Raw genomic sequence first — 14,477 nt, forward strand, 5'->3', positions numbered from 1 at the left:
CGTCAGAAAGAAATCAACAGAAAGCAACTTACAGTAATGTTCTAACTTGTTACAGACAGCAGGACATTAGATTTATCTAACGGAGGAAACCATTTGTGTCCTACAGCCCCAAACTAATGACTTCGGCCTATATTGTTTGCCGAAAGTAACGACTTGGATCAATACTTGGTAGTGGCTGTCAGTACTCGGAATTGTTATCTGCAATCAAAGAGTGCTATCGGTGCATCCCTAACACAGTTTGGCCTGGGAGTGGGGTTATTGCATTGCAGTTATATCTTCATGATCACTATATTGGTGGTTTTCCAGTTGGTCACACTCACCAGCTCTCTCTTCTCCACCTCGAACCAGCGGGAGATGCCCGGCAGACTCTGGACCAGAGTCAGTGTCGTCCTCTCCACCCACAGGCTCTGCATTAACACACACACAAACACTTATGAGTATCAAGTGATTGCTAAACACGCATACAAAAAAAGCTATCGCTTCTCACATAATGCTCGATTCGTGTGTATGTACAGTTTATGTGCAGTACCCACACGTGCATGCAAGCACAAAATATGCTCTCTCTCTCACAGGCACACACACAAATATAATTATTGATTCTTGTTTTGACAAAAACATGTGGGTATACCTACTGACAGACACCCACTCCAAGGTACTGTATGTGCATATCTTATATCATCACTCATGTTCCAGCAATTATCCTGTCACCCAGCATGCTTGTCAATATGCCAACATCCCACAAGGTCAGAAGTGTACTCTGACAGCGTGCACACTATGGAAAATGTAGGATTCACTCTAGGCTATTAACATAATATAGATTCTGACACACTGTAGCACGTATGACCTTCTCTCTTCTATGTTGCAAACACTAACAAGAGACACACACTGGAGCACATGAAGGATGGAAAACAGTTAAATAATAATGTTTTTTTTTTTTTTTTCATTGATTTTCTTATCAACGTATAGTTTAGGTATCTGTAAATGTTGAATGTTTGATCTCAATCAATACATAGGTAGAACTTACAAGTTAGAAGTTACTCACTACAACCTTTACTCACCTTGACCCAACAGCATTTTGTTTTATGCTAAATGAAGCTGATTGAAATCTGAAAGACATCACAACTGCCCATATGACTGTAATTAATTTAATCTTATATATTTTGGCAAAGGTGAGTTTCTGTGGCTATTACCCGGAAATTAAAGCACCCAATGCACTTTCATGGTAAAAATTATATTTTAGTGATCCCAAGAGGGAGATTATGTGTTTGCTTTTCCCCCTCCTCAAGAGTGTCAGCTACCCAACAACATTGGAGTTGGATTCAGTGTCTTGCTCAAGGACACTTACGCAGGGCGGATGAGTGCAAACGCAGGGAAATTGAACCGGGGTCTTCCTATTTACTATGCCACCCTGAAGCCCGATATGGATTTTATGCTTTTCAGATGACAGGAACCCACCTGAAATGAATTATGCTTTAAGAGCAGTCAGTTGAAAAGAAAATGTGACAAAAACAAAACTCTGACCTTTCGGAGATGTATTTTTCTGCAGACAGCAACCAGCTTTCTTGCAGCTGGATGTAAATTAGTCTGCTAAACTACTTTAGGATAAGCTGATCACACCACATCCTGGCTGATGCACACTCCTGTCACCAAGCAAAGGTTTATCATACATATTATCCCCACCTGAGGGCCAGAGATCTCTAGTGCTGATGGAGGTATGATATTGTGATTCAATTTGGCCAAATAGCCTTGTTGGAAGAGAGATGAAATGACTGTGTGTGTGTGTGTGTGTGTGTGTGTGTGTGTGTGTGTGTGTGCGTGCGCGTGTGTGTATGTGTGCATGTGAGATGGTGTAAGTGTGTGGTTGTGTGCACATTCAAAGTGCAAATGTGTGACATGAATTTTTATAAGCATAATATCAGTGTGTGTGTGTGTCAGTGTGTCTGCTGCAAGCTGCTATGCGTGTGTGTGTGTGTGTGTGTGTGTGTGTGTGTGTGTGTGTGCTGCAAAGACTTCATTTGCACTAAGTTGAGTCCAGCTCTGAATACAGCCCAAGATTCTGAGTTTAATTAGCAATACAGGAGTCATCATGAATAAAACATGAACTACACACACACTAATACCTGAGTACAGGTTCAAACTACCACTGCCTACACAGGCCCACGATCAATGAACGAGGGAGATAGGGGGAGAGGGAAGAAAAAGCATACAGTCATTTCACACCAATAGGCAGTGCAAAAATGCTAATGCTCACAAATGTATAATTCTAACTTCTGCAAAATTCCACAAAAAATCATTTTTTTCCTACTTATTTAATACTACATGAACATTTTGCAGTCATTCTGCAAGCAGCCATGGGGTTACATACATTTTTATAAGTCGATTTTATATTTTTGCACAAAAAAGGGCATATTCTTTGTGTGAAAAGACTTTTAGGGGGATATGGGAAGGAAACGTCAGTAAGATGCAGGGAAATGTGTGCATCATATTGCTGTCTTTGTGTGTGTGTGTGTGTGTGTGTGTGTGCGTCATGCATATGGCATGTTTGAACTTGAGCTGTGTTTCCCCATGTTATCATGTGTCCATCTGTGTATCCAGCGCACGTCTGTCCCTTTTTTACCTTGAACTCGTTCTCCTTGTCCTTGGTGCCCTTGTGGAAGGGCCGGTCGTATCTGAACCTCCAGATGTGATTGAACTTGTAGAAGCTTTTGATGTTGTCAGGCACACCGTCTCTCTGCAGCACGTCCTGACTCTCTGGGATGGGGGTCACAGCGTAGATCTGCAGGTCTGGAGGTAAGCGGCGTCAAGGAGAGCACAGTACAGAGAGAGAAGGGAAAGCAGCACTGCAGGCTAAAACGGACAAGAACATTTTCCAATGACCTGGAAGAAGTCGGGACAACCACCCTGCACACAAACTTACAAAGACACACACACACACACACACACAAAAAACTGACAAGGACACACACACACAGGTAGAGGGTAAAGTTTACAGGATGGTAAAAAGTGTGTGGTTGTGTGTGTTTGTGTGTGTACTTTGAGTACAGCTCTCCAAGCTTCTGAGTTTAATTAGTCACACAAAAAGGAAATAATACCCCCTAGCCCTTCACCCACCCACACACACACACATCTTTTATTTATATCCACATGGAAATAACTTGCTGAAGATATAATAATAAGGACACAAGAGCAATGCCTGGATGTCAACCGGGACACCTGGCAATTTCACACATCAAGAAAACAAATGGCATTAAGGGTACAAAAGACAGCACCTTCGCCATATATGGTGACTGCCAACAATGCTGACAGAGAAAAATCCCTTGCCAACTGCTTTGCCCTGCTCTTTGGCGCTCCTGCCAATTGCCACACACACACACACACACACACACACACACACACACACAGTAACACACGCTAAACCCAAAAAGGACACAGACACACACAGAGGAACATAAAAAAGAGACATATTCAATAGGATATATTTACTGTCCCACAGTCTGACTTTATCACTCCCTGAGCCAGCAAACACAGCCATACAAAACACACACAAACACACGCAACCACACACAAACACACACACACACACAGGTACACACAGGCAAAAACTCTCCCTCCACCCACCTACCCACCCACCCACACAAACACAGACCTACACTTACACCATACACACACACACACACACACTCACCAATATTATACTCACACACATTAATGTCACTCTTCGAGCTGAATGTGCACACAACCATTGCATTCGGACCATCCCGTAAACACACACACACCCACACACCTGTCACAGTAAAAGCCACATCCTCCTTTGCTGCGCTACTCTCCGATTCCATCTTTCTGTCCAATGTCACATGATGTGTGATAGAGAAGAACAAGGTAGAGAGACAAGAGCTAAAGAGGAAAGTTTGGATTTCTTTTTCTTTTTATCTTCTTTGGAACAAAAACAGAAGACTTTTCAATGTTCAGTGCAAGTAGCGGAGGAGGATATGGCTGAGTGGGATGTGATTCAGTGTTTTCCTGCACTGCACTACCTCAACTTCATCATGAGCAAACCCCGCACCCAGATGATCACCTTTACCACCACAGGAATATGAGTTAGGACAGCCAACATACTGTATTACATTAATATGCATGATCGTGCGTGGCAGTGACACTGGGATATGGATTTGCAAGCAATCTGGGAGAGATTCGATTGATTCGCGATATGTGAGGATAACATAGCGGTGTGCTAATTCAGTGAGATCATCCCTGTCTCTTCTAGGAGCACGGTAAGGAAAGGAGGTACATACACGCTCGCAAACACATAAATATGAAAAGAACATATGCAATCTGTCCACATACAACACAACAATGCACTATTCATAAAACATGAGCATTCAAACTTGAACATATCTCTCTCTTTCAACTCTCTCTGTCTGTCCCTCCTTCACTCTATCTCTCTCTCTCTCTCTCTCTCTCTCTCTCTCTTTCTCTCACTCACTATGTGGGCCAACAGCTGTCCCATCCATTGGAGTGAATAATTAAGATGGCTCCCATATCGTACAGACACCGCTGAATATTGAACACACTGCATGGGTATGCGGTTATAGTGCAGCTCATTGTGTGACTTAGAGCCAGAAAATGGGTTTGTGTGTGAGCATTTGTGGCATTTGTGTGTGTGTTTGTATGTGTGAGGGAGGTGTGTATTGGACCGCTTCATTATATCTGGCTCATTAGACTGTATGTAATATGCAATACAGTGCGTGCGTGTGTCTGCATGCGTGTAAATGGATTTTTGAAAAAGACAAGAGAGAGAGTGCAGGAAGGAGAGCGAGGCATGCTGAGTGATAGCGTCTGGCTCATTACAGGCCACTGGATGTGGTAAGCAATACAGTATGCTGTGTGTGTGTGTGTGTGTGTGTGTGTGTGTGTAATGTACTGTGTCAATATACATGCATTTTCACGTATTTGAGCGTATGTGTGTCTATGCTTGTGTGAATGAATTTTTGTGAGTGTGTGTGCCTCTTTCCATAGCCAAGGATACACTGGGCCTCTGCCTGGTATATGGTCTGGTCAGGCTGGTTGACATGCTGCATGGCGATGGCATGGGGGAACTCATTGAGCATCCGCTGCTGGAAAGCCTCCAGCCTCTCGTAGTCATGGCCGCGGCACACAAACTCCTTATTCTGCAGAGGGAGCGCCAAAGACGGCGTGGGGTTAGCTTGACATCTAGTGGCCACATACTGCCACTGCAGCCACCGAGGGCAGGGCTTGTTATATCATTAAATGACATTGAATGGGATTTGCTGAATGTCACCTCATGCTGGAGGTGTCTTATATAAGAAAATTGTGCTATTTCTAGGTCTATTTCTTCTTTGGACAGAGTAAAAGTGTAAATGTATTCAACAGGCTACTGAGGATAGAAAGAGAAATATGGAGGAGCCTTTTTCTTACCCGTAAGAAGAAAGGGAACTTCTTTCCATAGAAGCCCACCCTAAAAAATTCAGGCTCTAGTCTTTGCTGGTCCATGATCTTGTCATAGAGAGAGGCCTCCATCATCTAGCAATGGAAATCAATGACAATATTAATGCATGTATCAACCGATAGCTTGTAATATAACTGGTGCAGAAAACAAGTGTTTTGGTATAGCACTGACTAAGGCTTAAATCTGTAGATGCATTTGTAGGTACATAATATGAATGACATTGCTTTCTTTGTGGGTAGTTTTTCTGAATTAACCCCCTCATCATATGGTAACAGTCAGTTCAACTACCAGTAGTTCTTCTGGAAGCTTGTCTATAGCTTATGTATTGTGAACAACTCACCCTCATCTTGCTCAAGTTCCTGTAGTCGTAGTAAGACTCATATTGGTCAGCCAGCTCTCTGCACAGGATGATGCCATTCTCCCAACACTGAGGACATACACACACACACACACACACACACACACACACAACACATTTATTCATCCTCATGTTCATCGCATGCAATCTTAAAACATGGTGAAAGCAATACGCTGGATGCCTAACAAAACAAACTTACCCCTGTCCATTTATTTTAGACCAGCATAAATAAGGATAAAGCATTAGGAAATGGAGCCACTTTCAACTGATGCAACCACTTCAAGCCTTCCCATTGTTCTGCAGTGGTGCTGCAGAGCTTCACTGCCTCCACTGGATGGCACTAGTGAGCCAACAACATCAAGAGTCAAATAACCTGTCATGCTTCTCCATGCAGGTGCATGCAGCTCTCAGCCAACTTGCTAATTAAATGAAAAGCTTTTCTTTCCTGCTGCTTTTTAATCCCTGTGCGGCAGCACCGGCAGATGGCACCGCTCGTGAATTTGCAGGGAAATTGGACTTTGAGTAACGAGGGGAGTGTTTTTAATGATTCCGCAGAGCTATGTGATTTGATCAGGGATGCTGAAATTTTTTTTTGTGGAGTTTTGGAGGGCTTCCATAATGCCACTTTTCCCTGAGAGAGCAGGACAATGAGAAGGGTAGTTAGGATAAAGAGATAAAATGGGAGGGGGAGAGTGAGAGGGAGTGAGAGAGAAACAATGATACTTCCCGGAGAAGAAGCTGTATGACAAGCCTAAGGACAGTGAGGGAGGTAGAAGAGAGATAGAAGAGAGGTAGAAGAGATAGACGGGTGGACAGATAAAGAGATTGACAGATAGATAGAAGAATAATAGATAAAGAGGATAAGTGATGCTGGAGAGAGGGATCTTCTTGGCAGTATTGTTTCTGCTTAACGGTCAAGCCAAGAAAGAGAGTGAGAGAGAGAGATTGTGACAAAAGAGTGTGTGTGCTCCAGCCCACCTTCCCCCTGTCGAAGTTCTGCACGATGGTGAGATGCAGATACTCTTTTCTCTGCCACTCGCTCTGCATGGGATAGTTGAGGAACTCTCTCAGCGGCCTCTCCGACCATTCCAACAGCTCATCATACAGCAGCAGGGTGTACGAGGCCTCTGCAAAACACACACACACACACACACACACACAAAGACATACAGTCAGGAAGGCACACACAACACAGCCCCCCTTTATTTCACTCATTATCATTAAGGTGCACAATTTTTGCAGTCTAGATAGTAACACACAGCCTCTGCAATGCACAGATAGTTAAGGCAATGAAACTTTTTGTGCAACGCTAATGTGCAACAGTACACAAGGAGCTGCCTCCACATTGCATCAATCACATAGAAACATCTTTTTGCCAGGAAAATTTGGCAATATAATTCATGAGTGCTATCCAGTCTGTCACAGCCGGAAACACAGCACGTGCACACACACACATATGCAGGTGCAAAAGCTTGTGCATCTTTATGTGAACACACACCTGTACACACACCACCACATCAGACCAAAACGAGTACATCTCACACACATGCACAAACATACACTCACACATGTCCTGGTCATGCCTTGAGGCGTACCTGTGTAGTTCTGTGCTTTCAGATGCAGGTCATAGAGCTTGTGGATGTAGCGGATGTACATCTCCTCTTTGTTCAACTCAGTTTTGTAGAAGTTCTGTAGAGAGCAGTGGGTGGTTGGGTGGTGATTTAACAAAATAAAAAAAAAGAGATTGGGGGTGGGGGATTATGAAAAATGGAGAGAGAGTGGGAGATGCAAATGAGGACAAAATTTAAAAGTGACAGAGACAGATTGCGCTATGGCAGAAGTGCAACAATATTTTTCGGCTGCTGATTAGCAGTGACTTTTGTCCCATCTGCCTACACACCCAGGTGCTCTTGCAGATGGCTACAGTTACATAAGACATACCTAGTAGGCTGAAGGACTGACAGTAATAACAACAATGTCAGCAGAAAAAAAAAAAAAGTAAAAAAAAAAAAAAAAAGAAACATAAATTGGCCTGGTTATTTCATGTCTTTAGGGAAAGGAGTTTCCAATCAAAATTCTTAAGTATGAATTTCCAGAGAGAGCAATTAAGTACAAAACACAAAACTCTACAGAAGCAATAAAAATATGTAACTTTTGGCAAATAAAAGGCAAATTCTGATACATATTGTCAATTTTAGTAGTATCATTTCAGTAGTCAGTTTCAACAAAATGGTGAGAACTCCAGAGAATGTGCTATTCATCCACAGCAGAAGATGATAATTATTGATTATTATGCTTACTGAGCTCAGTTACTCTCTTTTCTTTAGCACTGAGGAGAACTGCTCATGTACACTGAAAAAATAATTCCTAGACACTTTATTCTTAGCCATAGTTAAAAAGCTTTTATTTCAATGGCAAATACATTAACAGAGGTCAAAATGCATTATCAAACAAACAAACAAAAAATACCTTGTGCCCTATGATTGCTTGTTTGTTGTTGTTTTTTTGTTTGTTTGTTTTTCTTGTAGTTAGTTGTACATTTCAACTGGCCAAATAACTCTAATCAGCATTCACATGGTGAAAGTGTTCTTGGCTGTATGCATTAAGTCAATAATTCTGTTTAGGGGCCTGGTTTCTTAAAAAGGCTTTTTACAAAGCCTAAAAAGCCTCTCCCAAAAGCCTCGTGTTAGTGGAACTAAAAGCTCAGATGCTTTTCGGAAACCCAGACTGGGGAATAACTGTTACTCACCAGTAAACTGACAGTACATCCAATCTTTTTGCCATCCACCTCTCCCAGCTTCATACAATCCCTGTGATAGACAGAAGCAAAGCATAAGAGATGCACAAAGTTACGACTAAAGTGGTGAAGAAAAAGAGACTCGGCGCACTCAGAGCACTTAGAGCATATGAGTGTGCACCTCTTATAGTTTGGGTGTACAAACATGATTTGAAGTGATGATAAAGTGTGTATGTATGTGTGTTTGTGAAAGTGTATGTGTGTGTGTTGGGGGGTGCGCACTCCCACCTATAGTCTAGCAATCTTTCCATTAAGCGGGTGACGGTAGCAATCAGAGAGATCCCACTCTCCCTCCATGTCTCTCTCTCTATCTTCTTCAGCAGGCTGGAGGGAAAATGAAGAGAGACAGAACAAGATAGAGAGATTTAAAGACAGAAGGAGACAGAGAGAGACATTAAAAAGAGTAAAGGAGAGCAAGCGGGAGGGGAAGAGTGAGGGGGGAAAAGGAAAGCAAAGAAAAAAGAAAAGAATTAGAAAGAAAAGAAAGAAGAAAAGCAAAGAGGAAATCAATCACAGTCACTCCAATGTCACCTATGCTTGTTGTCCTCCCTGTGGGAGTTAGCTAGTTATAATGCCACACAGGGCAGGAAACTAACTTTTTTATATATAGGCCACAGTGGCTGATACATCCACAGTGGCTGATTTACCAGCCAACTAGATTTTTAGAATAAAATCTCCAAATAATGGCTGGTAAAGCAGACAAACACACCACAGCCACCATTTGGCTTTCGGCTGGTGTTAATTTCCCAACCCTCCCCCCTTCCCCCTCACACAGACGACATCGAGAGAGCGAAGAGGAGAGCGTCTTACCTAGGGTACGGACCAAACAGAGGAATTCTACTCCGGACGGGAAGCATAGGCGGAATAAATTAATATTAATACGATTAATACCAGCACACACTCACACAGGTTAGTTTAGGGGTTAGTGGAGTTAGTAGCAGGGAGATAAATTAAGAAACTAAATAGAAACGATAGAACCAATAAAGCTAGAAAAGATAAATGTGGGCTAAAATTATAAACAAATTCATTTCCAGTTTGGGCAGAAATATTACACTGCTTGACTGCTTACTTAGCCTCTATTAAATAGTCTACAGTCATTCTAAATGAGATATTGGTAATTCAATACGATACAGTGAGTAAGAACAATATATTCTATGATACAGGCACAGATTTTAAACACTTGTGAAACCTTGTAAAGTGAAATTAAATCAATCTTCTGTAATGTTTCACATATAATGATGGTGGTAAGAGAATGATTGACTATGAAAGATGATGGGACAATTACAGTAGACACATACTGATAAAATCCTCATTAAAATCACACTTTCAATGACAGTTATAGGATACTAAGAGGGAACATATAATATATATGAATCAAAGATATGATTTGCATTAATGGAACAATGTTTTTGGAAGCTGTGTTGAAATGAAGGATTTTTTTGTTTTGTCATCCACACTGGACGACTATGTTTGGACTAGGGGAATTGAATTGGCACAGAACAACACAAAAAAGCAGGGATACGCACACACACACACACACACACTGGCGCAAGCACATACACACACTGGCACCACTAAGCATGCAGGGGCACGGACCTGGGGACACAGGGACAGGGACGAGAGCTTGCCACAGAGAACGTGTGTGGAGGATGAAGGTGACTGGAGTTGAACTGCCTGCATACTGATCACTTACCTCCGATGACTAATTTATCAGTCTGTATCAATAGGTTTCCACTGAAGAGCTACCCAAGGCTTATTCATTAATACTCATTAATCCAGGGTGTGCATGTGTGTGTGTGTGTGTGTGTGAAACCCCTCCTCCAGGCTATAACTATGAATACACATGTGAAACCTCCCCGTCAAAAAAAACAACAAAAACACAGATCTGTTTCTTATTCCCAGCATATAATGAGCCTGATGGTTTAAAACATATATCAGTTTTTACATATAGGTAAAAGCTCAAGGAATGCATCTGTGTATCTGTGCTCTTTGGTTAGCAGGGTGAAAAACTCAATTTCCAAAGCAGAATACTTAGGCACTTCCACTTGCACATAAAACAGCCATTTATTGAGGCAAACGACCTACATGTTGCGGCCCACACAGGCATTTACCCTGATGAAGGCCTTTGTGGGTCGCATCATTTAGGTCATTTGCCTCAATAAATGGCTGTTTTATCCGGGAGTGGAAGTGCCTCAGTACCCTTTTGAAATATAAGAGCTTTTTATTTTATATCATTCTGAATTGGCCTCGGTCCGAGCAAATTCTTCGTGGCCTTATTGTGCTTATGTATCTTCTCAGTGTCTCCCGCTAAACCCCTCTCCAGTTCATTCATTGTCATTTTACAGTTTTGCCTTCTTGAGTTGCCTGTGGGCCAAATTCAATGAAATATCAGCGATTAGAAGTGACTACTTGATAACCCTAATAAAATACTCACTCTCACCCCCCCACCCCTCTCCTCTAAAATCCAAGACAGTGTTATAGGTAGGTAAAGGCTCACCCTAGGAAATTAGCACAATATGTATTCATATCAGATATGACTGATATGACTGTGGACTCAATCTTTCATTTCCCCATCAATCCACCCCTTCCTCCTACCTTGCTGCTACCCATACTATTCTAAGTCCAGTGCCTGAATTTACACATGACATGAATTATTCATAGAGTCACCTGAGTGCCTGTGACCTCAGGCCAAAAATACATCACAGCCATTAGTGTTTTTCCCTCAATAAAAATGCAAGTATGTCTTTCCTCACAGCCCCCCTCCTCCCTTCCCCACCGCTCACACCCCTCATACCCATTTTTCTGTTTCTACTGCTATTCGCATCTCTCCGTCTCCCTGACTCACATGCTGTTGAAGAGCTCTCTGTAGGTCTCGTCTCCTTTGCCCTCAGACATCAGGCTGTCCAGCTTGTCTATCAGCTTGGCCTCCACCTGAGAGGGAAAAAGAGACCGAAACTGAAAGGGCAGCTGGTTCAAACATTATTGATAAAATGACCAGCAGTAAGAACGTTATGGATGGTTTAGTGTTTAACATTTGACAGCATGTCAGAGCAAATCAAATCAAAGTCAGCTGAAGCATTTATCACAAGAAAAAATGTGGTGGACCAAGAATTGCTTCGGATCTACTTTGAGATTCACGGTTTAATCCTCGTCCAGCACCAGAGAAAGAGATGGATGTGTATGTCACTTAAATAGTATTACTATTAATCCACCAATCAATGTGTATATAAAAAAACACCTAAATTCATACTATATCTTTGGCTTGTGGTGGCCATCAGCTATCACTAGTAGTCGCTACCCCATATTATATTTTCAGTATAAACTTGAAGTAATTACTCTCTATTATTTGGAGCATTTGCTGTAGCCTGCCTAAAGTGCAATATGAGTGGGGTTTGATGTTTTTGGGGCAATCTAGTTAGTCGAATATAACTAATCATGTCATTAAATATCAGTTAAGTATCAGTTTCTGCCATTATATATAAGTTTCAGTGAGATTAATTTGTTTCTAATGGCTGAATACCTGTTTGAAGTTGCCGCTGCGTCTCTGCTCCCAGTCCATCATGTCGTGGAAGATGGGGATCATGACGTTCCTCAGGTCAGGCTGGGGCACCAGCGTCACCTCCAGGAACGGACCAATCATCGCTGGGATGAAGTTCAACTTGTGTTCGCCTGGAGGAGAAGAGACAGAGGTCAACACAGAGGTTAGCTTCACTCTAAAGGGTTCATCGCTAAGCCTCGCTTCTTGATCAGGTCAGAGACTATTTGACCCACTGGTGGTCATGGGCTTCCTCTCTTCTAAAATCTTTCTTCACTTCACAATTGCTTAGAGTGAACTTTGGACTTTCTCTGCACTGATAATTGCTGTCATTAGCGGTTACGTTAGCTGCTTGGCAAATGTTACACCTGTGTCTTTAGTGGAGTCTGTGCTATTGATATGATATTTTACACCACACTTATAGTGTCTGTGTTTCTTTAGATTTCATTATTGTTAGTGGAGAGACTTTGCCATTGACATCAAACAAAACAAAAGTGACTTTAAGGTGTATTTTACACCAAACACATTCGAACACACATAACACAAAAATGCATAGAACCACCAATAGTACAGAGCAGAGTAAAAGCATCCAAACAGTGCAGAGTGAGAACCAAGGGGGCATATAACTGGTTGCCATGGCGACAAATTTGGCGAAAAAGGGTTTTTAGCTCCCATCAGCTCAGGTACGCAGAATTTTGGGGGAATTTTTTTTTTCTTCACTTCCTCTGAGTTTAGCATGCCAAACAGGCTTCAGGAAAGTCAATTTTGCATCAGAACCACAATGAATATGGAGGAGATTTTTTTCACACCTTGTTAAGGGCCTTAAGGAGGCACCTACTGCTGGAATGTACCACAGGGAACCACACTGAATATGTTGGCGATTTTTCACCAAAAGCTAATAGATCAACCTCATTTCAACAATCCAACTTTCGTTTAGTGCAATTTTAGATGTGACACAGAGGCTTAAACCATTTATTCCTGTGGAACCCAGACAAGACCCATCTAAAAATAAGTTTGTGCTTTCCAGAACAGAGATGGCAAGTGTGTTTTATCGTACCTAAATTCTGCCACATGCTGAAGATCTCACAGCCCATCATCACCCTCATGTCTCCATACCTGCATGATAAGATAACATGGTTAGAAATGTCTGCTTGCTTGCGGGCAGGTGTGTAAATACTGAGAGAAGCTGTACAGAGCTGCATGCTGAGCAGTGATTCATTGTATCTGCTTCATTATACTGTATGTGGTACGCAGTACAGTGCAATGTGTGTGTGTGTGTGTGTGTGTGTGTGTGTGTGTGTGTGTGTGTGTGTGTGTGTGTGACAAAGAGAGACTGTGTGGGGTTTGAGAGAGGAAGAATAATGAGAGAGAGAGAGTGGGAGAAGGATAGGGTGGCATGCTGAGTAATAGTGCCTGGCTCATTACAGGCCACCCTATGGTATGCAGCAGAGATTGTCGAGGGTGTGTGTGTGTGTGTGTGTGTGTGTGTGTGTGTGTGTGTGTGCAGTTGCAAACAACACTTACTTCTCCAGTATTTTCTTCCTCTTGGAGGGAGAGAAGGACTCCAGTTGAAGACAGGGCTGGTTGATAAATATTACAGATAGATAGAAATAGGAGTCCCACACCTGGAAATGACAACAGAAATAGCATATTGTCATCCATCCATACGGGCATCCATACGTTCTTGACAGTTGTGTTCTCAATGGTATGTATTTGCCTGGGGTTTATATACGATTGTAAGTACTGGACAATGTCAGCTGTTAAATTACAGTTACAAAAGAAAATATTGTATATTTTTAACACATGTAAGTGCTCAGGAGATATTGAAATATAATAAATGGGAAATGTGGATCTATTCACGGAGGCAGAAGCTCTAAACTCTTAAATCCCTACAAAGACTTTCCTTAATAGAAAAACTTTTTTTTAATAATTGTTTTATTTCACTCACCTATTGTGCTTTTTATTGCTTTTCTCGCTTTGATTCTGTCTAACTGTTTTTGGGCTTATATTTTTATTTTCTGCACTGTGCTTTTTCCTTTTTATTACCTCTGTTTTACTTCCTTGTCGCTGTGAGGCACTTTGTAACTTTGTTTTGAAAAGTACTATATAAATAAAGTTATTATTATTATTATTATTATTATTACAGGCTTATTTTTTTCTCTGTCAAACACAAAGCTCGCTGTCCCTCTAATACCTTTGTGTGTGTGACTGAAACCCTTGGGTGTGAATGGATTTTTGTGGATGTACATGTCCACAAACACCCAGTGTGTAAGTGTGTGTGTGTGTGTGTGTGTGTGTGTGTGTGTGTGTGTGTAGAGCT

At 41.8% G+C, this 14,477-nt stretch overlaps 1 protein-coding gene across 1 annotated transcript in view; it reads right to left on the bottom strand.

The window, feature by feature from the left end:
* The window catches only part of dock4b (dedicator of cytokinesis 4b), a gene marked incomplete at its 5' end in the record, with an annotated part of 85,346 nt that overhangs the window by 18,559 nt on the left and 52,310 nt on the right, over window positions 1–14,477 (bottom strand). The window contains 14 exons of the mRNA XM_071540329.1: window positions 321–407; window positions 2,618–2,784; window positions 5,027–5,168; window positions 5,437–5,541; window positions 5,808–5,894; window positions 6,804–6,952; window positions 7,421–7,514; window positions 8,575–8,635; window positions 8,851–8,946; window positions 9,433–9,459; window positions 11,468–11,553; window positions 12,143–12,291; window positions 13,215–13,273; window positions 13,682–13,782. Of these exons, the coding sequence (XP_071396430.1) occupies window positions 321–407; window positions 2,618–2,784; window positions 5,027–5,168; window positions 5,437–5,541; window positions 5,808–5,894; window positions 6,804–6,952; window positions 7,421–7,514; window positions 8,575–8,635; window positions 8,851–8,946; window positions 9,433–9,459; window positions 11,468–11,553; window positions 12,143–12,291; window positions 13,215–13,273; window positions 13,682–13,782 (1,410 nt within the window). The remainder of the gene's footprint in view (window positions 1–320; window positions 408–2,617; window positions 2,785–5,026; window positions 5,169–5,436; window positions 5,542–5,807; window positions 5,895–6,803; window positions 6,953–7,420; window positions 7,515–8,574; window positions 8,636–8,850; window positions 8,947–9,432; window positions 9,460–11,467; window positions 11,554–12,142; window positions 12,292–13,214; window positions 13,274–13,681; window positions 13,783–14,477) is intronic.

This window comes from Centroberyx affinis, unplaced genomic scaffold (assembly GCF_046629955.1).
Source record: "Centroberyx affinis isolate AG114_WGS23_722 - 3 ecotype Tasmania unplaced genomic scaffold, CSIRO-AGI_Caff_v1 ptg003610l_1, whole genome shotgun sequence".
Taxonomy (NCBI): Eukaryota; Metazoa; Chordata; class Actinopteri; order Beryciformes; family Berycidae; genus Centroberyx; species Centroberyx affinis.